Source organism: Piliocolobus tephrosceles, chromosome 2, assembly GCF_002776525.5.
Source record: "Piliocolobus tephrosceles isolate RC106 chromosome 2, ASM277652v3, whole genome shotgun sequence".
NCBI classification, from domain to species: domain Eukaryota; kingdom Metazoa; phylum Chordata; class Mammalia; order Primates; family Cercopithecidae; genus Piliocolobus; species Piliocolobus tephrosceles.
The window spans coordinates 111,359,645-111,386,233 of record NC_045435.1 but is presented as its reverse complement, the minus strand read 5'-3'; the positions used below and the strand labels follow the sequence as shown (position 1 = coordinate 111,386,233).

Below are 26,589 nucleotides of genomic sequence, written 5' to 3'. Positions count from 1 at the left end.
GGTGGTAGGACTGGGTGCCCAGGAGCAGGGGTTGGTGCCCATTGGGGAGGCTCAGGCTGCATGGGAGCCCACTGGGGGGAGGGGGTGCTCCAGCATGGCGGGCTGCAGGTCCCAAGACCTGCCCCACAGGGAGGTGGCTGAGGCCCGGCAAGAATTCCAGCGTGGCAAGGTGAGCTGGCAGTGCTGGGGGACGTGGCAAACCCTCTGCAGCTGCTGGCCTGGGTGCTAAGCCCGTCACTGCCTGGGGACAGCGGGGCCATCCGACCACTCCGAGTGCAGGTCCCGCCAGCCGGTACCTACCTGGAACTCACGCTGGCCAGTGAGTGCCTTGCGCAGTCCTGGTTCCTGCCGGCCCCTCTCTCTCAAGCAGAGAGAGCCGGCTCCAGCCTCCACGAGCCCAGACAGGGGCTCCTACAGTGCAGTGGTGGGCTGAAGGGCTCCTCAAGCACCGCCAGAGTGGGCACTGAGGCTGAAGAGGTGCCAAGAGCAAGGGCTGCTAGCACATTGTCACCTCTCAATCCCCCCTCTAAATAGCACACCCCAACTGCTGTTGGTAATTTGGTCCATGACTGCTCTAGCTACTTCATGCTGGATAGGGGCGATGAAGGGGTCCTGCAGTTATAATCGTTTTCTAGATAATAGCTTCTTGACTTTTTTCAGTTTCCTATTATTACTCCCACATACCAAAATTTTAAGGACTTATTTTCATTTGCAATGCCAGAAGAATTGAAGGATAACAATATTGTGTATAAATACGTTTATTTTATAAATTATTGAAATGTTATGATATGTATTAACACATCAAATTAATGAAATATTTTTCTTTAGAACTGCACGTATCCTTTACCTCCCTTTTCTTTAGCTATTAAGAAAGACTTCATTGATTTCATTAATAAAAAGGCATTTATATTTAATACTCATCTAGTTAAGCCTTGGAAAGTGTAGAGAAACCAGAAAGGGAAGTCAAAGAATTCTATGGCTCTATTCATTCAACAAGTGCTGTAAAACAGCTCAACAATCACTTAATTGATATATGTGATAAATTTTATTATGAATTTTAAAATCTCAAAACAAACTCTAGTGTATTCAGTTTCGTTTCACAGGCTCGAACGCTTCTTATTTTTGTTTTTCAATTTCTATAATGTTCTCTGTATTATCTGGAACCGTCAACCTGGCTTTATCTGAGTACTTGACATGCAGGGTTATGGAAAGTAAGCAGCAGTAGATTGACGAGGAAGATGTGAATTCCAGTCCAGATTCTGCCACTTACTAGCAGAATCTGGTCAGATAAAGCCTCTGAATTTCAGTCTTCTCATCCATAAAGTGAGGGTGATTAACAACAGTTTACTAATCTTAAATAGTTGTGACTATACTTGTATCCCATATCTCATTTTCCCCATAAATATGGGCATACACTATATATGAATAAAAATTAAAAATTAAGAAACAGTGTATATTAAACCATCACATAAAACCTTAAAACACTCAGTAAATTTTAAGAAATTATGGAATTAAGAAGACAGCAGACAAGATTTTAGTAATCTTAAACAGATGAGTAGGAGAGAAGATAAAAATTACCAATACCTGGAATAAAAGTGAAGACATTACCTAGATCCCATTAAAAAGGTAATGAGAAGATGATGTGAACAATTTAAAAACAATATATTGGACAATTTAGGTGAAATAGAGAAATTATTTGAAAAGCAGAACTTAATTAAAACTGACCTAAAAAGACGGCAAGACGGATCTCTTTAGGATAATAGAAATGTCCCATAGAAAGGTTGTTTTGCTTTGAGGTATAATTTATACATAAAAAATGCCCAAATCTTAAGTTTTAAGTTAGATATCTTTTGACAATTGTATATGAATGTAAATACCACCCAAATCTAGAAAAACAAATTTATTTGTAGCTAACCCATAACTATTTAGTTAATACAGCTTTTATTTGCACCTTACTTAAAGGTTCTTTTATAAATGTAAAATACTTCCATTTTATAGTTAGTCCTGAATAGAGGAGAAGGAAGGCAAATGTCTGAACTGGAATTAAAATCTTAAGATCTGTTCTTAGAAGCACTCTTCCAAGCTTTAGTTTAGAAATCTTATTGAAGGCATGGGGATTATAGTGTGTTAATTGGTGGATCCTAAAGTGATCCTGGAACTTGTGAATATGAACTTACATGGAAAAAGGATATGTGCAAATAAAATGAGATTATGGATCTTGAGATAACTGGGTGGGCTCAGAATCCTATGACAAGTGTTTCTCTAACAGAGAGAAGAGATGACACATAGAGGAGGAGGTCATGTGAAGAACAAAGCAGAAATAAGAGCTACACAGCTACAACTAAAGAATATTTACAGCCACAAGAATCTGGAAGAGTCAAGGAAGGAATCTCCCATAAAACCTCAGGGAATGAATAGAGGGGTGCAGATATCAATATGGACAGCAAAACAAAAATGCTCCTGAGTTCTCAAACATCTTTCTAGCTCATAGCTGATGGTTTGTTTTTGTTTTTTGGGTTTTTTGTTTGTTTGTTTGTTTGTTTATGGGGCATAAACTGAAGGGTATCTAGGCTTCAGAAAACTCTCTTCGGGTGTAAATGAAAAAAAAAAAAACACAAAGAATATTATTATTTTTTTCTTTCCTGATATGAAATCATGCTGCATTGGTCACTTGCACAGTGGTACCTGCAAACAAGTTGTTTGCCTCTTTCTCGTCTTTTGCTGGAAGTAAACAAACAAAAGCAAAACCAAATTCTCAAGGAAGTTAAAGGGAGAGGATGTAAAAAGAGATCTCTCTGTGACTCATAAGTAGAGTTAATAATAAACACTTTACAGTTAGTGCTATGAGATCTTAGAAATTGCGGGGCTGATAAATAGGATCTTGTATGTGATCACAGTCTTTTATTAAGTCAGCTTATTAATACAACCAACCTTTCCAGAGTTCCTCCTCATTTTCCTGATCTTGATGCCAGATATTCCTAAATGGATTCTTCTTTTTAGAATGACAGCACAGATTTGGAAGCATTAACAAACACTAATCACTTATTTTACTGCGTGGGATGTTTAGTATTTATTAAGAAAGTTTAAGAGCTTGGCCATATCTATTCACTCAATTATTTACCTTCAAAATATTAATTAAAGGCATTCATTATAAGATGACTTCATTTGTGAAATACTCTGCTAAGTGAACCTTTTATTATTTCTTTGTAGTTGTCCTTTAGCTTTCTCAGCCTCCTGAACTGACTAGAAAGTGCGATGTAACAAAAAATTACATAAACGTAAATTACTTAGCTAATAATACATGGTATGTATAATAGATAGGATAAGCACACATTCAGTGATTAAGGCTAAATACATCAGAGATTAGCTTGAAGAAAGCGTAAAATATGAATACTGCCTTCAATGGATGTACTTTATTGGCATATAAGAACTTTAAGACTGAAAACATATCTGTATTAATTGAAATGATTCACATTTTTAAGATTTGCATTACAATTAATTACCCCCACCTCAAAAGTACTTTACAGGAAATAACAAAATGTTTAAGAATTCCGGACACATATATGTATACACTGACACACAGAGTTGATTCCTAACATCGAGTTTCTAACAACTGTTTTGTGACGTTGTAGAATTAATCACTTGATTTTTTTCATGTTTTACTTTGTATATTTGGGTAGAATTAACATTTCTAATATCTCTTCCAAGTCTAAGATAAGGATATTAAATCAAGAGTGATAGAAGTACAGAAGTGCCTTGAATATTTTGAATAAAACTAATGCTATAAACTTTCCTAGGACCTGAAAAGTGTAATATGAACCTGATTATATCCAGAAAACAATGTGCTAATATTGTTCCACATTTGACCCTTGATGGTTACGCTTCTGTTTAAACTCCACATTACCTCAGATCTATATTACTTTGAATAGTGATGAGAATGTCATGTTTCAAAACTTATGGGTGTTATTATCTTTTTCCTCAGTCCAGCATATTATGAATGTCAGTGCCATTCAAAGCTTGTTTGCAATGTTTTAATTTTATATATTAAGTTAAATTTAAGTATTGATATGTATGCCTTCTGATTGCAGAAAAGAGAATATCGCAATGTGAGAGATGCACATGGGACTTTTTAGATTTAATTTTATTTAGTCTAAGCAAGGAGTTTTTGATGATATCATTTAAACTGTGCATAATGTTTTTGCTGCATAAGGAGAGTAGATGAACACTTGCAGGAAATTGGAACAAAAGGTGGGGAAATGATCCTCGTTAACATAAACACACAGAATCTTGGATGTTAATAACTTTGTTCATAGAGAGGTTTCATGATACAGGAATGAAAGTGTGGGCTGTAGACTCGAATAAACCTGGGTTTGAACCCTAGGTCTACCATTTATTCATGGTATGACCTTGGGTTAGCACTGGAACTCATTGGTTCTCATTTGTAAAGAGGGAGTAATAATAGTTTCTGCCTGATAGGTATATCTGTTGATTAAACTAGGTGACATATGGAGAGTACTTATCCCGGTGCTAATACATGGAAAGCACTATAGTAATTCTAATCATCCCAGACCATGCATCTTTGAGTACTAACTAAAGAAAAGGCATTGATTTTGTTCAGTTTAATCGCTACTAACCCTATGTGACAAAATGTTTTAAATTATTTTTCTGAAAAACATGCAAAAGGGTTCATTTTGGTGTGGTTGTGAGTTGAAGTTTAGTTAACTCACTGTAGTCTAGAACTGAATTAAACATGACCCTGGAATCTTTTCTTCTCCTCCATGTATGTGCTAACACTGAATTTCACCATATTTACATCCCACCCTCATTTCAACATCTTTGTTTCTATTGGTTCATCTACTTACAATGGTTTTTCTGGGTAACTTTATTGAACTTTGAATTCCTTTTCCTGAAGACTATGACCCATTAATTTATTCCACTTTTTTTTTTTTTTTGTATTTTTATAATCTTTTCTCTTCTGGGTACTTTCTCTAGCATTAAAAATATGTCCACGTTGGCTGGGCGCAGTGGCTCATGCCTGTAATCCCAGAACTTTGGGAGGCCGAGGCAGGAGGATCACGAGGTCAGGAGATTGAGACCATCCTGGCTAATACAGTGAAACTCTGTCTCTAATAAAAATACAAAAAAGTTAGCCAGGTGTTGTAGCAGGTGCCTGTAGTCCCAGGTACTCAGGAGGCTGAGGCAGGAGAATGGCGTGAACCCAGGAGGCGGAGCTTGCAGTGAGCTGAGATCAAGCCACTGCACTCCAGCCTGGGCAGCAGAGCAAGACTCTGTCTCAAAAACAACAACAACAAAAAAGTCCATGTCATCTTAAACACAGTGAATACACTTTTTTGTTGATTCTTTAACTTTCTTTACCTAGTAATTTATTTTTTAACTTTTCAAAATAATCTTAATTTCTAGAAGGAATAATGTAGTTCATAGTTAATGTCTCACTTCTCATATTCACTCCCCACCTGATTTTATTCTGTATCCTATTCTTGCAACTCCAGAGAATCTTCTCTGACAAAAGAAACCAGGGATCTCTGAAATGCCCCCTCTAAGGGATAATTTTCATCTTAATTTTATTGTATTTCCTTGCTTTCTTTTCTGTATTGATGATTTGTTCCCATTCTCTACTTTTTGATTCCCATGGAATAACAGTTACATGCTTCTCCATACACTTTTCTGATAATTCCATCTATAACATCTTCATGAGTTTTGCTTTTATCTTCCCACATCTTAAGTATTGGTGCCACTCGGATATCTTACCACTCAGAGATTTGTTCTACACTCAGTATACTTCTAAGTCTACATGTGTTTCACATTACATTTTAACTACCATGTATGTTTCTCAAATTATTGTTATATCTCCAGTTCAGAATTTGGTCTTGAACTTCAGACCAATATAGTCACACACTATCTAGATGATTTTTTTGAATGTCCCACAAACATCTCACCTCAAGTATTTAAGATTTTCTGCCCTAAACTCTCACATTTCTATAATTTCTAAATTAATTAAATATCAATCTATTTATTCTATCAAACAAGAATGGAACATAACAAGTTGATGTGTCTGAAGAGTCTCCTAGACAAACAGAAATGACCAATTGTAAACAGAGATCAGGATAAGAGATAGTGGTGGGGTGCTATGGATCTGAAGTTGGTAGGTAAAGCTAGAAAAGCAGGTAAATCTCCCTACAGAGCCCGTGAAAATGAGACGGTTGAGGGTAGAATGCCTAGAAACAACATGAAGTTCCAAAGAATAAAATAAAATCAAGTTACAGGTAGAGAGTAATATACAAATTAAACATGAGGAAAGTCAAACCATGGAGTTCAGACAAAAGAGTTGAAAGATAAAGTGTGCTAGATATTGTTAAAAGTTACACAAATGACAAATAAGTTAGGGACTGTAGATGGCAAAATTGATTTTTACACCGTATCCTTGATAAACTTCTATTATCAATATCCGTTTTTCTGTAACATTCTTACTATGATCTTCAAGTGGCAGACATTCAGTATTCAGGTTTCCATATCTTGATTTACTTAAAAATTGCTTCATTTTGATATATCAATAATTTTTTCTAAACAAAAGCACTTTCTAAATTGTTATATATTGCTTTACTTTCCTTTGTCCATCTACAGATGAAAAATATTTTTGAACAACCATGATTTATTGTCAATATAATAGCAACAGAAGACTTTCATAAAGCACATATTCTTATTTGTAATCTTTTCTTTATTTTTTACATTAAGCTGTATAAATACATGTTTATTAAACATAATTGTTATATTCATGTGTATATGAAAAAGAGTGGTATGTTGTCTTAATGTTTTGAAATGAAGCGATATTTGGTTTTTACATGTCCAAATCCCATTAGATTAAACTCTGTGAGATTAAGGACCATGTATTACGTGTAGTGGAACACCTGGCACACAGTATGTTAGCTGAGTATTTTTTAATAATAAAATAAATAAGGCACTAACAACAAAGAATGATATGTCAAGAGATAAGTGAAGGAGCAAAAGAAAGAAAGGGATTACATTGGACAATAAGAAATATATTAATAATTTAAATTAACATGTCCTCCCACTGAATAATTGAAAGTTCAATAAAAATGTTGTCAATTATAACTCCCAACATATATCTTTATGGAATCCTTCAATTTGAGGCTTGCTGGTACTTTATCTCTGCACTATTTATGAAGTTTTCTTTCTCCTGATAAACTAGTAAGATAAAACTACTTATGAAGTTTATTTAAAACTACTTATGAGGCAAATTTTTAAGGATTTCAATTATTAATCATTAAATGAAAATGAATGTAATAAATTGTTCATGGCAAACTTTCAATAAAGTATATTCAAAGTTATTTCTATTTGAAAAAAACATATAGAAATGCAAACTGCATACTGTTTCTCATAGGATCATAGATTTCCTTTAGTTCAATATTCTGCCATAATCAGACACTTTCTATATAATATCCTTGACAAGTCTTTGTTGTTTACACTACTGTATTAGTCTGTTCTCATGCTGCTATGAAGACATGCCCGAGATTGGGTAATTTATAAATGAGAAAGGTTTAATTGACTCACAGTTCTGCATGGCTGAGGAGGCCCCAGCAAACTTATAATCACTTCAGAAGGCGAATCAAACATGTCCTTCACATGGCAGCAGGGAGAAGAAACGTGAGTGCTCAGTGAAGGAGGAAGCCCCTTATAAAACCGTTAGATCTCATGAGAACTAACTCACTCTCATAAGAACAGGATGGGGGAAATTGCCCCCATTATTCAATTATCACCACCTTGTCCCTCCCACAATATGTAGGGATTATGGGTGCTACAATTCAAGGTGAGATTTGGGTGGGGACACAACCAAACCATATTAGTTACCATCATCAATACGACTGCCACAGCATCACTATGATATTTATTTTTTAGCAACACTAATAATTCCATTAACATAATGTCTCCTGTGTGACAGGCATTAGACAATTTACATAATCACTGGGAAGCATACATCATTACCCAGAATTCTTAGATAAGGTAACTATTCCTTTGGCGAGTACAAGACTTCAGATTGTTTAGTAATAAAACTAAAATTTTAATCTATGTCTATGTTGACTGCCTAAAATATCCCAAAATCATTATTGATAACCAAAATTAAGTTTAGTAGGCTTATTGCATTAAGGGAGAATGTCACCTTAACAGAGGGCATTAGTTTGTTAGGGCTACTGTAACAAAACACCACAAACTGGGTAAATTCAACAACAGTAAAGTTGTTTTATTTGTTCATCGTCTCATTTTTCCAGGTTTTCTCAGACTGGGTTCCTTCTAAGGGCTGTGAGAATCTATTCCATGTCTCTTGCCTAGATTCTGGTGATTTGTTCCCAGTCTTTGGTGTTCCTTGGCTTGCAGACCCAAGACCCTGATCTCTGACTTCATGTTCCCACGGTGTTCTCCCTGTGTGCATGTCTGTCTCCCCTTTTTGCAAGGACACCAGTCAGATTGGTTTAGAGACCCATGCTACTACAGTATCATCTTGTTGTAACTTAGCTAGTTACGTCTGCAATGACCCATTTCTGAATAAGGTCACATTCTGAAGTACTGAGGGTTAGGATTTAAATATATTTGTGAAGTCCTAATCCCGAGTACTTAATTATGATATGTACATTTGATAATAACCGAACTCATTTTTTGAAGGAGACAATTCAACTCATAACCCTGAGTTTTACCAGGTCCTCAAAATGAGGAAATTAAGAAAGGACATTTATGATATTTTAAGCCTAAGCTGTATGAGTTTTTTGGCGAGTCTTACAAAGTGGAATACTGGTTGGAACTGGGCAAAGTTTCTTTCTTTTTTTTTTTTTTTTTTTTTTGAGACGCAGTCTCGCTCTGCCGCCCAGGCTGGAGTGCAGTGACGGGATCTCAGCTCACTGCAAGCTCCGTCTCCCGGGTTCACGCCATTCTCCTGCCTCAGCCTCCCGAGTAGCTGGGACTACAGGCGTCCGCCACCTCGCCCGGCTAGTTTTTTTTTTTTTTGTATTTTTTAGTAGAGACGGGGTTTCACCGTGTTAGCCAGGATGGTCTTGATCTCCTGACCTCGTGATCCGCCCGTCTCGGCCTCCCAAAGTGGTGGGATTACAGGCTTGAGCCACCGCGCCCGGCCGAAACTAGGCAAAGTTTCTAACAAATTAGTTTGAGATTGGTGGACACAATGAGAAGAGGAACACAAAGCATGTTTTGATGAACAAGTCTTGATACATATGCTGCTTGGTTGATTCATAATCTTATCCAAAATTTGAGTATGTGTTGGAGAAAGAAGTTAGGTTGCTTTTCTTGATCTCAATATTGTTAAAAAATAAGCAGTGAATTACCTTGTCATAGAATTGTTTCATATATAGGGAAATAGAATTATGTTGGTTTCAGTCTTTATCTGTGTAACTTCAAAGCCTGTGTACTACATCATTTTACCTTTCTCTTCTATCATTGATATATGCCACAGTACTCTGTAATGCTGTTGGATTGCTATACTAGTTCTAAAAAATTCAGCTTAACCTTCTTACCCTGTTGCAAACATTGTTGGCATACATTGGGTTAAATCTATCTTCCTTATGAAACTCTTCAGAAAATTGTCTATCTATCTATCTGTCTATCTATCTATCATCTATTTATCTATCTTATCTATCTATGTTATCTATCTATCTATCTATCTATCTATCTATCTATCTATCTATCTATGATCTGTCTAGTCATACACATATATTGTATCCAAAGTCTTCTGTTTTCTACACAAATAATCTGGTTTCTTCAGGTTTTCAAAAAAAGAGAGTTATATTTATATTGTGAACAATTATCATTTTGTATCACCCTGATAATGTTGGTAACTCCAGCAATATTATTTTAGATAGTAACATTATCAGCATCCCATGTCTTCTTGCATTCTGAAACTTGGCTTCATTTGCAAGTACAAAATGAATTAGTGTCTCTGATGCGTTTCAACCATCTTAACACTAGAGTTGATATAGTGTATTACCACTTCATTGGCAACATATAAAGCCATGTGGCAGTTCTACCAAAAATATGTATTACTATTGTTTTGAAGTTTGTTTGGCAGTATCTAAAATATCACGCACTCTCTGCCTTGGCATTTCTAGGTAATCATGTTTAGGAAAAACATTCCATTCCTCCACTTGTAAAACATACAATATATAAAATAGAGATGGGATTTCAGAAATGGGTTTTATAGTCAATATATTACCAATAAGTCTGCATTTGAAAAAAAAAAGGTAGAGAGAATGTCAAGTTTTTTTTTTTTTTTTTGGCAAGAAAATATTTTTTGGTAAATACATGTAATGTCAAGAGTTATAGAATTCTACTCATTTTAATTTATAAATATTCTGTGATGGTAATTAGATCAGGAGAATGAAATCCAGCAATCAACAGAAACCTTAAGACAATTTAGAGTCCTTTTTAATCTTTAAAGAAAATCCAATAAACACTTGAAAAACAAAATTAATGAAGAGTTTTAAATATTTCTTTTTTGATTTGCTGCAGGGTCCAAGTTTTCTCTCCGAGGCCCTTTTTTCTACACAAGCAACAAAAATTGAAGAAATGGATCCATCTTTCGACCTTCATGAAACCATTACTAAGGTAGGGGAGAAATGCATTCATAAATAGGTGGGAAATATTTGTTCTTCTTTATTGGTAGATGGAGTAAAGGAACATAACCAACCAAGAGAAATCACTTTAGATTATGGGGAAATACAAAATGGACCTTTGCATTTTTCTGTCTTCAATAGTTTGTTTAAATAGTTAAGGTACATTTTTATGATACTTTTTAGTTGCAGAAAAAAAGGCTACTTTTTAAAATGAAAAAGACTGCATTTATAATAAGAAAGTCTTTTACTGTATGGCAATCATACTTATATTTTTAACATACAGATGTCCCCCCACTTGTAATGGCTCAACTTTCTGTTTTTTGACTCTATGGTGGTTCGAAAGCACTAGGCATTTAGTAGAAATACTACATCAATTACCCATACAACCATTTCGTTCTTCACTTTCAGTGCCGTATTCGATAAATTACATGAGATGTTCAAGACTTTTTTCTATAAAACACGCTTTGTGTTACATTTTGTCCAATTGTAGGGTAATATAAATGTCTGAGTATATTTAAGATAGGCTAAGCAAAGATACAATGCTCAGTAGGTTAGTTGTATTAAATTCATTTTCAACATATATTTTCATGGACATAACCCCATCATAAGTTGTGAAATGTCTGTATTTTTATAGCAGTGAGTGAATTATATAAAGAAAATTAAAATTCATAGTATGGAGCAAATAAGTTTAATGTTCCTGACATCACATGGCATCATATGGATTTTTACATTTACCAATTATTTATTTAACCTGTCATCACCTGCCTTTTGGGGATAGCCTTTGTAGAGAATACTGACATTTTAGTACATTAAAATAATCTATCTATCTATCTATCTATCTATCTATCTATCTATCTATCTATATATATACACGGATTATTTATATTTTTATATTTATGTATGAATTATTTATATATATATATGCTTTCTTGAAAGATTGAATCATTCTTAAATTTTAGTGAAAGTTTGTGTAGCTGTCTTTTTCTTTTAAAAAGAGGAAATATGGTACAGCAAATGGAGTGAGCGTCAATAGAATGAGCACGGAATACAAAGACTAAGGCCTGTGTCTGTCTTTGACTCTGAAGAGCCATGTGAATTTATTTTTTCCAAACCTTTAAAATGAGAGGAGTTCGAATTACATTTTACTTAAAATTATTCTAAGCTCAAAATATCTAAATCTTAGCTATACATTTATTATGTTTGGCAAAATCACCTAACAGGAAGCCTATCCCAGTTCTTCATTTAGTTTTTAGTATCTCCCTCCTTTGATCATATATTTTTTTTTGTATGTAGCAGGATAGAAGTGCCCCCAAAACACCTCCTTAGTATTCAAAATCTTAACTGTATTTCTAATATTTGGAGATTATATATATATATATACACACACATATATATACACACACACATATACACATATATAAACATGTATTAATGAATATATAGTTTAGTGAATTCATATACATTCATAAACATATATGATATATTTCTAATACTTGGAGATTTTATATACATATGTATATATACAGACACACATAAACATTCACGAATGGATATATATTTTTATGAATTCATATACATTTCTATACATATATGAATATATATTTACATGAATTCAAATACAATGAAAATATATATATATGTATTTGTTCACATACTCTAGACACTCAAAGTCTACATTTATTTATTTTTAAGCAAAACATTAAAAGCATTAAATTTTAGGGCAATGAAATAGTAATATTTTCTCCATTTTTTTTCTGCTTTTGTGTGAATCAGTACAATCAAGGATTTTTGTGGAAGGGATAATTTGAGGCAATGTTGACAGGAGACATACAATGAAATGATGGTGTCTAGCATCAGAAATCCTCAGCCAGAGAAAATGCTAGGCTTTTCATTTCAGAGGTATAAACATATACTGATCCTCAGTGCCTGAAGTCTTGGCCACACTAAAGAATTTCAACTCCTGAGAACATGTTGGGAAGCAAGAATTGGTCAGAAATGGAGTACAGGGGCACAGAACACATCCCGAACATATGCAATTGTTCTTTTTTAATTAGTGTGAAACAGACAGAAAGTTAGAGGCCATTAGAGAGAAGTTGACAAATTTGTTCGCAGATATTGGAATATATTTTACGTGTGTTTTCAAATATGTTTTATGTGTGAACAGATAGTTATTAACCCATTAAGTGGATGTTGGAAAGAATTATATGTCCAAGAGAAGTTAAAACCTGCTTAAGTTCAGAAGCAAGAGTTCCATGAGTTTTTTTTATGATGACATATAACTTACCCAGCGTTGATTGTGTTTCCTCATTCATCATGTCTACTTGCACTCATGTTGGAAACATTGGTCAAGGAATAAAATTGTGCTTCACAAGTTCAGTCTTATTTCACCAATAGCAGAACTGAGAAACCGTAACATGAAGTAATTAATAGATACTTCATTTTAATGTCAAGTTTTATCAACAGCAAAATGAAATATATAGAGGGGTTGAATAGAGTACCTAAGTAGGAAATATGGGGCATGGTTTTAGTTTTTATCTTAGCTACAAAATTGTTATTCTATTTAGGAGAACTTTGTTTTATTTTCTAAGACAAAAAGGAGTACACTCATAATGCCCTTCCTCACTAGGATTCTGTGAGGTTGAAATAGATGATGTATACATTTTCTCTAGAAACAAAGTGTATATTTAATTCAGTATTACTATTAGCTTATTAAAAAAATAGTATTAAAATCTTTCAAGTAGGCCCTTATCTGCATTTTCTGAATTTCATTTTTACTATTATATATATATGGATAATATAGATATAAAAACATAACCATACTAATTTTAAATGCTAAGAGTACACTAAGTTAGTGTGTACAAATAGAATATAAATTTTAATTTATGAAGAGTTGAGGCCTTAGAGTACTTTTTTTCACTAAGGATAAATGATATTTTTATCAACGTATCACAACATATCACAGGTATAGTATGCTTCTATTCTGAATAATAGTGTGATATATAAATAACACTCAGTTTTGAAATTTGAAAATCCATCTAGGTATACGTTCTCAGTTATCACTTATGACAAAATCAATTTTCACAAAAATATGAAAAACATTTGGTAAAATTATGAAGCACAATTATTACTAGTATTATGCCAAAATTAAAGCATTTTCAAGAAACTAGAAGTAATTGAAATTCTGAAGATACTACTTTTTATTTCTCCCAATAAAAGTTTGTATTTGATATAGCATCATAGCACAATCACATATTTTATATTACCTAATTAATTAAAAATAAACATAAGCAAATCTAATATAAATATAAACATGTAATACAGCTATTATCCTCTTCCAATGAGTAACTCTTTTTCTTCTAGACTTTGCTATAGATTACAAGTATGATTTCATGCCAAATTAAATTTTAATTTCTACATATCAGGAAGTTAATAATTTATAAATAGGGTTTTGCTGAATTTAAACAATATTTTATTGTATTGTATCATTTGTATAAATTTGTGGGGTAGAAGTGCAATTTTGTGACATGAACAGATCTCATAGTGGTTTGGTTAGGGCATTTAGAGTATTTATCTCCCAAGTGACATATGTTAAACGATAAAATAAATAAACCATACTCATATATGGGATGTGAACTGTGAGTCCTTGAAAGTAGCTGTCCACTGTTTTCCTGCAGTTCTTTTTTTTTTTTTTTTTTTTAACAAAGTTTGAATTTCTCTTGGCATTTGTCTTTTTGATATAGAGCATGAAACCCAAGAAAGTAATGAATGAGGCTCAATGTTGATGCCAATAGGTGTAATTCATCATGGCTTCAATGACAGTCCGGTGGTACAATATAAAGTTGCTGAAGGGTAACACATGCTGCATCAGTGTTGAAGATGTTTTTCTTATCTCCTATAATTACATTAAAATTATCATAGAAACTGAACTAATTCATTCATTGACTAAACCTAAACATGAATTAAATGCCAATGTAAATCCTAGGTGCTTAATCCTTTAATAAGTGAATAAAAATGGCCTTGTTTCACGTTTTAAAGTAGGCTTATTTCTCCTTCCACATCTAGGAATTTTCTAGTCATGTTTCTAAAGTTTCAACATTTAGATCCTAAATTTTTCTTAGCTATCTATACATTCTAATAATCTACTATAGTCCCAACATTCAGCAAGACACTTGGAATACCCAAATGATTACTACACAGGAGAGATCTAAGAGAATAAACAAGGTAAATAAATCATTTTAATTAATTATATCATACTAAAAGAGATGATAGTAATGTGGACAAAATATGGAAGGAAAGAAGATGGAGCTTTTGCCTCCAATATGGTTTGGGTCTGTGTCCCCACCCAAATCTCATGTCAAATTGTAATTCCCAGGTGTTGCAGGAGCGGCGTAGTGGGAGGTGATTGAATCATGGGGGCAGACTTCCCCCTTATTGTTCTCATGATAGTGGATGAGGTCTCACAATATCTGGTGGTTTAAAAGTGTGTGGCAGTTCCCCCTTCTCTCTCTCTCTCTCTCTGTCCTACTCCCCCATGGTAAGATACACTTGCTTCCCTTTCCCCTTCTGACATGATTGTAAGTCTCCTGAGGCCTTCTAGCCGTGCTTCCTGTACAGCCTGTGGAACTATGAATCAATTAAAACTCTTTTCTTCATAAATTACCCAGTCTCAGGTAGTTCTTTATAGCAGTCTCACAATGGACTAACGCAGCCTCTGACTAGGAGATCTGAGGAATTCACCAGAGAGGTGACATTTTAAGAATTTAAGGAATTTCAACTTGATCTTAATGTCAATGAGTTTCTTTTGACAGTGCTTTAAAGATCAGGTCGTTGATGAGAGTGTGTGAAAAATAATGATATGTATTTTGGAAAACAGAAGACAGATTTGTGAGACAGGTTTAAGATTGAAGGACAGGATGTATGATATAGGAGACATGAAGTAGAGTGAAGAGTCAAATATAATTTTAGTAGTTCTATCTCAAAAGTTGACATTATTGCATAATTATTAATTCAATTGGGGCTGGTTTGGAGAATGTGATGATGACTTTGACATTGGATATGTGGAGTTTTGTAGCACTATAGAGCACCTAGTCAGATACATCAAGAAGGCTGTTGAATATGAGGTTGTAGCTGAGAAAGAAGTGGGGTCTAGAAATGCACTGTCGTGTATAGTAACCACTAGTCACATGTGGATTTAAATGAAAAATAATTAGATTAAATAAGAGTCAAAGTTCAATTTCTCAGTAGCATTAGCCATAATGCACATGCTTGGTGATCATGTATAATAGTGGTTACTGTATTTGGCAGCACAAGTTACAGAAAATTTCCATCATGACTGATAATGTAGATGATGTTACCTTAGCAACATTGGTCCAGATGAGGAAGAGTAAAATGGGACAGGCTAAAAGACCCAAGATAGAATGGTTCATGTAATCCTTGAGAAAGAAATATTATAAGGAGAAAATGTTCAAAAGAGTGTTCACCCAATCAACTGCTCACTCATTATAACTTTTGAACCAATTTTTTAGAATTCTTGTTTTCCACTTCATTTATGCCCAATCCTCAGATCTTTGCTATTCTCAGTAAAAAGCTACACATGGTTTGTTCCTCATTACTTTAGTGTACTTTTAACAGATGCAATATCCTGTATTTATTTTGTTTTTGGATTTAATATATTTTATTAGCACTTTCTTGCTAAATACTGCCCCTAATAAACACTCAATTAATGATAATTGGTAACTTGTATTAAAACAAATAAAACAAAATACTGTAGCTACATTTAGAAGAAAAATACTTTAAAAATCAAATGTGAATATAGGGCACTTGGAGTGCCAGAAGAAGCTCTATCTATTATATTATGGGATAGGCAGTACCTTTTATCTGGCACCTCAAATGCTGTATAGTATATATAAAAATCTCTGAATATGAATGGTACATCTAGTGAAACAAAAATGCCCTGATCTGTGTGGTACCATGGAAACCAGCAAATGACCTAATTCTGCTTGTAAGTTTCCTCAAGAAATATCAGTTTACTTGTCCTTTCATTGCTTTTCTCATGTTTGGAAAAAAAAAATCCTTATTTTTCAATGGTATAGATTATATAAGATTAATGATATAGGGTTTTCAAAAAATTCTGCTTACATATTACAAAAACAGGAAGAAATAGATATATGTTTCTTCCTGTTTTTGTAATATGTAAAGAGGGTCTTTGAGTAAAATTATTTGGGTATTACAATATGACAAAGAAAAAGTAGTAGGAATATTATGGTATTGGTTTTCATTATATATGTTAAGAAGTGTCAGAGTGATATTAAATTTCAGAATAAGAAAATATTTGTGTAAAGACTGGATATCAAGGTAATTTTTATAGAGTTTAAATTCTAGCAGTAGAATTATAGTTTCCCTTACTTTATAGCTATAAATTTTAACTCAGTTTTGCAGTGGTGTGAATAAAGGTTAACAGTGGGGTCATCAATGATTTAAAAATTTGAATAATTTTAATTGTTAACCATTTCTGTAAATATTAATTCAATTTGGCTGTCAATTGTCCTTTAGAATCAATTAACCTTGGTCACTTTCATTAATAGATTTATATTTGCTAACATACTATTTTAAATACATGACTTGCAAAATATAAATCTGAATTATTTTAAAATGTCATGTTTAAAATATGTTTGTATCAGTCATTATAATATTCTTAGGATTCTTGGAGCATGGTAACTGAAAACTTAAAATGATCTACTCATTTTATAACTATAGAATAAAGAGGCAGACTAAACTGTAGAATAAATTCTCTTGAGATGCCGTTCTAAGATACAGCTTTTAAAACCATATCTCTGTAGCATTTTATAAAGTAAAAGAAAAAGAAAGATCCCAAATACCTTTTATTTAGTTTTTTGAGTTTCAAAAATGTTAATCAAACTAATAGAATTACTGGTACCGTTTTTTAAATGCTTAGAAAACTTGGCTATAATTTTTTATCTGAATGAGTAAATCTGTCTTCCAGGTATGTCTAATGTTGATAAATTGTTTGAATAAAATATGAAAATATTGTATTCTATTTAAGAAAACAAGTTTAAGGATAGTCTAATCTGTGTATTTGTACATTTGAGGTAATTCTGAAGCTATGGATTTAGAGCTTTTTTAAAAAAAATTCAATTTTTTTCTGCGATATCAAATTATTGTTACTAGATGCAAAATGTGTCCGTAGAGATTTGTACTTCTAGTTTTCATGACATGAGCTAAAACAAACAAACAAAAATCCCAAATATGTATTTTCAATGCAAAGATTGTACTCTGTAATAAAGACTGTTGGTTGGAGGTACTCAAGGGAGATAATAGCATATTAAAACCAACCCCTTACACTTTGAAGAGGAAATAATATAGGTGTGTGTATTTTCCTCATAAGTGCATAATTTAACTTAACATGTTCATTTACTGAAATTGGAGATTGTGCCAACTGTATTTTCTCTTGCCTAGAGAGGTTTGGTTTATTCTTTTTCATTATGCTGAACAAATATAATTTGTAAAGACATGCCTTATACTATCAGTTTCTCTTTTGTCTTTTTGTTTTTATTACTCAAAAGTCAATTATTACACAATATGTGATTGTCAAAATTTGACTCAATTTTTAAACAGAAGTTAATCATCAAAGTAAATACTTCACAAATTCATCAAAAGCTACCATATATTAATTGTTATTAGCACTGATTAAGATAGGAAAAGAAGGCTGCTATTATTTAAGCATACTTTTAAAAATCTTATAAATACATAAAGACTGATTTTGACATGTATTTGTTACAGAATCTAAATATATTACTTGTATAAATCAGAATGGAAAGTTCTTTCATCACCTATAATTAGTGTGAAAATTTTTTAAAGGCACAATGAAACTATTTTAACAAGTTTTCATGTTTAATTCAGGAAATGGTCATCTCATTCCATAAAGTAACATTTTTGGTGATAGTTGAATTTTGTATGCTCTAAATATAAGTCTTTCTTTCTTATTTTAGGGATCTGTCAATAAGTTGAAACTGAATTTCGAATTTCGATTTTAATTTCTGCATTTTTTCCTCACTTTCAAGAGGAGCTCTACCTTTCCATATAATTCTTGAGTAATACCATTCTCAAGGTGCTGTAGAAGTACAGAGACAAAGGGCAGAATACTGAACGCATAACAGAATAACTCTAGGTCGACAGATCAAATGTCCCTCCAAAAATGTGTTTAAACAAACTTTCTGTATAATAAAAAGATTTAAAACCTCCAGACAATATATCCTTCAAAGAATCAAATGTTACATAGCATAACAGAAGAATCTGGGAAGGTTTTGGAACCTGTTATGACAGAGTTTAATGTTGATATTAAAGTGTTCTGGAGAGAGTACTTACTGTCCCCATGAACAACTATAATAGAAGATTCCCCTATATGCACACACACACACACATACACACACATATGATATGGACTAATTAATGGCTGTGATTTTCAGTGCTAATCATGCTAATCAATCTTAGTACTGATCTTTGGAAAATGCTGAATTGTGTGTGTGTGTGTGTGTGTGTGTGTGTGTGTGTGTGTGTGTGTCTGTGTGTGTGTTTGCCCTCTTGGTAGACCTCTGCACGTAATGATCCTGAGTCACTCATCCTCAATATATCACCCTAGACTGCCACTAAAAGTTGATTGGTTTTGACAGATAAGAAAAACTCATTTGCCAACCTGAATCTAAAATGTTCATCAGTTATACTTTTTACCTTGAAAGAGGTGGGTTACCCTTAGAAATGTCAAGGAATCGGCTGGGCATGGTGACTCACGCTTGTAATCCCAGAAATTTAGAAGTCTGAGGCAGGCAGATCGCCTGAGGTCAGGAGTTCGAGACCAGCCTGGCCAATATGGTGAAACCCTGTCTCTACTAAAAATATAAAAATTAGCCAGATGTGGTGATGGGTGCCTGTAATCCCAGTACATGGGAGGCTGAGGCAGGAAAATCACTTGAACCTGGGAAGTGGAGGTTACAGTGAGCCAAGATCGCACCACTACACTCCAGTTTTGGTGACAGAGCAAGACTCCATCTCAAAAAAAAAAAAAAAAAAAAAAAAAAAGTAAAGAAGGAAGAAAGAAAGAAAAAATCTTCTAGGAATCACTGATTTAAGAAACCCCACTAATGTGACGAGCTCTGTAAGCACGTCTACTAGCTAATACACAACTGATTTTTTGGATAGTAATTTACATTCAAAATATAAGGCACTATAAAAAATATAAAATATTTTAAGACACAGTTTCTTTCTGTCTTTTAAGGGTTAATATTCTTGTCAATGCCAGAAACATTTGAATGCATAGTGTGTATAGCAGGATATTTAAATATTTGATTTAATTCATTACCCAAGATCTTCTTGTTGAAAAGATTTTGTTGAGAACAAGTGGTCATTAATTCACTTACAGTTATTGCTATTTCTCCATTTCAACATTTGATCCAGCTTTTAACCAATAATCCATAATTGCCAATGTAATGAAATAAGCATACAGATATTGTGACACTATCCACTTTAAATATTCTTCAACTTTGCTGTCAGCATTTACTCATGCCCCAATTTGATTTCTCATATTCTAGTCTGAGATATATTTGTCAGTGTTTGATATATGGCATGGCTATCAGTGATTGGTCTATCAAATAGAAGTCTCAAATTTTTATTTCAGTAATAGTTTAGAAGAGCTTCTCTTCTAAAATTTTTCTTTGTCATACACAGACAAAAGCAAAGATGTTGATATTTGATCTAACAGTTGCTATTGTTTGGTTTGTTTGACCTCTACAAACCTCATGTTGAAATTGATGCCCAATATTGAAGGTGGGACTTCAAGGGAGGTGTTTGGATCATTGGGGGAATCCATCATAAATGGTTTAATATCATTCTCAAAGATATAAGTGAGTTCCCACTGGAGTTGGTTGTTAACAATAGCCTGGCACCTCCCCAGCCCCCTCTTGCTCTCTGGCTTGCTCTCACCATGTGATCTCTGCACATGCCATCTGCCCTTTGCCTTCTTTCATGAGTGGAAGCAGCCTGAGGCTCTCATCTGAAGCAGATGCTGATGCCATGCTTCTTGTACGATCTGCAAAACCGCGAGCCAAATAAATAATATAAGTTTATTTTCTTTATAAATTACCTAGACTCCAGTACTTCTTTGTAGCAAAACAGACTAAGAGCAATTAAATACGCACTTTTGCTTAGGTGCTTGAATTGGTAGTAATAATGAATTTTATGGACTTTGGAATTGAAATATCAGAGATGCATATTTAGGGACCTATAGAGATACTACATTAGTTGCTATATGGCTCAGTTATTAACATCAAATGTAATATGTGAAGAATGGAGGAAGGGATAAAAGAAATGTGTGACGTTTGGAATAATTTTAAAAAGATCAATATGTACCAGATAATTTAAGAATATGTGATAAACATGAAAAAAGATTTGTAAAATACATGAATGAACAAAGCATTTGAACAATTAGTGTGTTATTGCTAGCTCGAATCATAAGAAATTGTATCTAAATTCAATAAATAAACATTAACCACAACTCCTGAATGCCAATCAGTTTATATGCCATAGAGATATTTATTCGATCCACGTAACTGATTTCCACAGCAAAGGAAATGAAAGAGGGATTCTGTGATTCCTTTTCACCTTTTCTTACCCACTTATTTCTTCAGAGAAGATTCAGATAGAAGACTCAGATGCTCTTACTAAAATGGTACACCGTTCAGTTTATTCACATCCTTCAGAGGGCCCTAGGGACAACCATGCTGCCACTTCTGGGGATTTTCCTGATGCTAGCGAGTTCATTGTGAAATCAACCTGTTTGACTCCAAGTGCCTAGACCTTGTGTCTTAAGTTTTAAGAGTTGGCCCAAGATGACTGTATTCTCTCAATTGGCAACATGGATTGCACAGGTATAGCTTCTTTCAGTACTAGTTATTAGGATCCAAATGCATGAGCTTTTTATATACCTACTATTATGATTAAATTCAAAATATTTTACTCTAAAAATAAATTACTTGGGCAGCTTTGTAATGAATTGTAGTTGTTCTTGTGTGTGCTTTACTTCCTTTAATAGATTACAGTTTCTGTAGTGAAATGTATCCCTTCTTGTCCGTCTTTATATGTCCCAACATGCCTAACAGTGACTTTCACTAATCAGCCATATTAATGACTTGTGATATGTTTTACTATATAGGTGGAATCTCTTCCTTGAAGATCTCTTGATTGGCAGGTGCTTTGTCCCCTTTTCAGCGACACCATAAAGCATCATATTTGCCCTAATGTTGCTGGGGTTGAGAGTCACAGTTAAGTAACAGGAATTAAGAACTTCACGGATCTTCTCTAGCAAACAGTTCCACCTGTTAACTAATCATTTCACTTGTCCATACTGGTTTATCTACTGAACTAGTTTCTGCCAGCAGCAGTTTTTTTTTTTTTTTTTTTCAAAAGAGTTATTCTTAAACGTAATCTATTTTTAAGTATACAGAGAATAGTGAATACTTTTGTGGTTGATACACTAAGTTTTCTCCACACCTTTAGCTTACCTTTTTATTTTAAAAAATCACTTATTGGATATATTTAAAGTCCTCTCAGTTTAAAATCTTGAATAGGAACATTTTCTATGGTTTACAGTGGGTGTTTTAAATACCCCCTGCTCCAGCCCAGTTTGGAAGAACAAAGCTAAGAAAGACCAAGAAATTATAGTTCATCGTATCTGCTTGTAGAGTTTAGTATTCTTGGCTAATTTCTCACTCAGTGGAAGGGGGTGTGAAGACAGTTGGATATGCCAGAATGGATACACTAAAAGACTGGGAACATGGGACCAAGTAGTTAGTGCATGAACTAGAGATTGAAGAGAATCTTGGAAAGCAGAGATGCTTCAGAATAGAAAGTTTAAAAATGTGATTTGTATGTCAGATGACTTGAATAAATAATAAAAGTATTTTACAACAAAGAAAGATTTTGCTTTTTTGTAGCAACGTGAACTTCATTAAACCTCTCTAGATTACATTTTTTCTTTCAGTTAAATAGTAGGATTCATTCTTCCTGTGGATTGCCCATAGATGCACAACAAAGAATAATTCATATACTATTAATAAGAGAAAGGTAACAGGCCACAAATGATGCAGAAAAGTGATTTAAGCAAGATAGACAATGTCACTTATATTAATTTATCAGCACCCTTAATTGTGAAGAAGTGTCAATATTCATTGGTGTCTTTTTCCCCTCATGTTACAAATTCAAATGAGGAGAAAAGAACTAATATTTATTGATGATATATGTGTTCTCACTTTATCCTCATAATAATCCTACGAAGAAAATATTTTTATTCTCCTTGTACAGAGAGGTGAGATATGCATAGATTACAAATGATTGGTTCTGATTCCCAGGAAGCATCATTATTTTACTCCACAATGCCTTTTTCATAAATATTTATTTATAGTATATAGAAAAACTCTCTTTATTCACAATAGCATTAACTGTCTTACCTTTCATTCATTTGAAGAATATATTTATTCTGTCACACAATCAATGTTTAATACACATGAGTGTATATGCATACCATGTTCTAATTAATGATAATGCAATGTTTGACAAGAGATATATGTTATTTTTATATTTAAAAAAATTTAAATCATATGGAAAATGCAGACATCCAGGAAAATTGCAATATGATTTACTTTATGTGTCAATAAGCATTGCAAAGGCTCTTAAATAGGAACAGAGAGAGCCAATACATAGATTCATCACTGAATTGTCTATTTCAATAGGCAACTGCTTTCTCAATTCCTAGCGAATGACTGAGAAGTCCTATGAAAGTCAAGGTTAAAAAAAGGTATGCATTTATCCACTGGCTCCTGTACCTCATTGCTCAGATGTTCAAATGTGACCCTTCTCTGACTTCATCTTCCATTTCTTCTTTCCTCTTACCTCATGATTAGCTTTCTCTAGAACACTCTCCCTTTGAATATGCATGTGGCTCACTCCTAGGCTTCTGGCAGGTTTCCATTAAAATGCCATTTTGTCTCTCAAGCCTTTCCTGGAGATGCTTTTTAAAGTAGCACCCTCCCTCATCCCTACCTTCTCATTCAACTTTTTCTTCAAAGGTCTTACTTTTTGTAAATTGTAAAATTAGTATTTATTTTTTCCTTTCTTCCTCTTCCCTCTTTGTTTTCTTTCCCTTTTCCCTTCCTTCAGGTTTTTTTTTGTTTTGTTTTGTTTTTGTTTTTGTTTTTTTTTTTTTTTTTTGTCTTGCATCCACTAGAATATAAGTTCTTTGAGGGCAGGGACTACGTCTGTTTGTTTCCAAGTTTTATCTTCAGAGGCTGACTCATAGTTGGTGCTCAGTAATTATTTGTTGAACAAATCACTAAAGAGCAATTTAAAGCATAGCATGGGAATAAACAAAAACAACGTGATTGCTTCCTCTCAATGCAAGTCTTCTTATCTACTCCAACCGTGATATATTGACCATTTTGCATAAAAGTAAACGTGAGGAACATGTCATTTCCTCACCAGTTTCACATTTGTCTTCTCAGAGTACATGCACTTACATTCTGGTTCCATACCCAACATAGGCACTCTCTTTCTCAGGCTAAATTTTCCTACTTATAGCTATTTTGTAGATTATTCAAAATTATGAATTAAGTAAGAAAGGATGAAAATAAATATTATTCCCATAACAAATCAAATTTAAGCATAAAAAGTACACTTGTTTGCATGATTCAAATGCCAGGTATACTAGTTACCAATACATACCATTAAAAATGAAACTATATGCTATAATTTTTATTGGAAATTGCCTCATGTGCACAAAAGAAAGTATACAACACATTTGTGTCTTAGAGAATGATCATAAACTGAATTGCCATATTACCACAATCCAGGTAAAGAAACAGAACAATGCCAGTCTCTTAAAAGACCCCTCCCTGGGTGTCTCTTCTCAATCACTATTCCGAATCTTTATAAAAGGGATAACTATGTGTTTAGTTTTCTGAGAGTTCTTTGTTTGCATTTTTAAATGTTTTCATCTCTATATGCATCATTAAACTGTATTTTTAGGTCTCCCCATTTTTTAACTTATAAAACAGAATTAGAGGATATGCATGCTTTTGTGCTTTTTTTTTTTTTTTTTTTTTTTAATTCTGTAAGATTTACTCTTGGCTGGGCACAGTGACTCGGGTCTGTAATCCTAGCACCTTGGGAGACTGAGGTGGGTGGATCAGGAGGTCAGGAATTTGAGACCAACCTGACCAACATGGTGAAACCCTGTCTCTACTAAAAATGCAAAAATTAGCCGGGCATAGTGATGTGCATCTGTAATCCCAGCTACTCTACTCGGGAGGCTGAAGCAGGAGAATCGCTTGAACCCTTGAATCAGAGATTGCAGTGAGCCGAGATTGTGTCAATGCACTCCAGTCTAGGAGACAGCATGAGACTCTGTCTCAAAAAACAAACAAACAAATAAATAAATAAAAAAGATTTACTCTTGTGTCCATAAAACTTTCAGATTCAAGAATGTAAAATAATGCTTTTATTGATTACTCAAGATCTTCATGAAAGAAGAAATAAAGGAGATGGACCACCATGAAAAACCTGAAAACTGTAAAAGTCTCACAATGTAATACTTCTGTTTCACATATCTTCTTCTATATAGAAATACGCCCAAGATATTCATCACCCAAATCTTTATAGGAACTGTTTAGTAATACTCAGAGGAAAGCAGCCCTATTTCAAAGTACACAAATGTAAAATGACCTCTAGTCTATATATGAAAAGTGATGGCGCACACCCAAGATGGCTGAATAGGAAAAACTCCAGCCTCCAGCTCCTAGCGTGAGTGACATGGAAGACAGGTGATTTCTGCATTTTCAACTGAGGTGCAGACCAACACCTCACACCTAATATGATGGGGTCCACCCCTGAGATGAAGCTTCTAGAGCAAGAATCAGATAGCAACACTTGCTGTGCAGCAATATTCTATTTTCTGCAGCCTCCGCTGCTGATACCCCGGCAAACAGGGTCTGGAGTGGACCTCAAGCAAACTCCAACAGACCTACAGCTTAGGGTCCTGACTGTTAGAAGGAAAAATAAGAAACAGAAAGGACACCCACACCAAAACCCCATCCGTACATCACCATCATCAAAGACCAAACACAGATAAAACCACAAAGATGGGGAAAAAGCAGTGCAGAAAAGCTGGAAATTCAAAAAATCAGAGCGTATCTCCCCCTCCAAAGGAATGCAGCTCATTGCCAGCAATGGAACAAAACTGGATGGAGAATGACTTTGACAAGTTGAGAGAAGAAGGCTTCAGTTTATCAAACTTCTCAGAGCTAAAGGAGGAACTACGTAACCAGTGCAAAGAAACTAAAAACCTTGAAAAAAGAATGGAAGAATGGATAACTAGAATAATCAATGCAGAGAAGACCTTAAAAGAACTGATAGAGATGAAAACCATAACATGAAAAATACGTGACAAATGCACAGGCTTCAGTAACCGACTCGATTAACTGGAAGAAAGAGTATCAGCGATTGAAGATCAAATGAATGAAATGAAGTGAGAAGAGAAGTGTGGAGAAAAAAGAGTAAAAAGAAATGAACAAAGCTTCCAAGAAGTATGGGATTATGTGAAAAGACCAAATCTATGTCTGATTGGTGTGCCTGAAAGTGACTGGGAAAATGGAACCAAGTTGGAAAACACTCTGCAGGATATCATCCAGGAGAACATCCCCAACCTAGTAAGTCAGGTCAACATTCAAATTCAGTAAATACAGGCAACACCACAAAGATACTCCTTGAGAAGAGCAACTCCAAGACACATAATAGTCAGATTCACCAAAGTTGAAATGAAGGAAAAAACGTTAAGGGCAGCCAGAGAGAAAGGTTGGGTTACACACAAAGG

At 34.0% G+C, this 26,589-nt stretch overlaps 1 protein-coding gene across 1 annotated transcript in view; it reads left to right on the top strand.

The window, feature by feature from the left end:
- Positions 1-26,589, top strand: part of NAALADL2 (N-acetylated alpha-linked acidic dipeptidase like 2) — a 978,063-nt gene that overhangs the window by 792,056 nt on the left and 159,418 nt on the right. Inside the window, exon 11 of the mRNA XM_023184822.1 lies at positions 10,552-10,647. Coding sequence (XP_023040590.1) covers positions 10,552-10,647 — 96 coding nt within the window. The remainder of the gene's footprint in view (positions 1-10,551; positions 10,648-26,589) is intronic.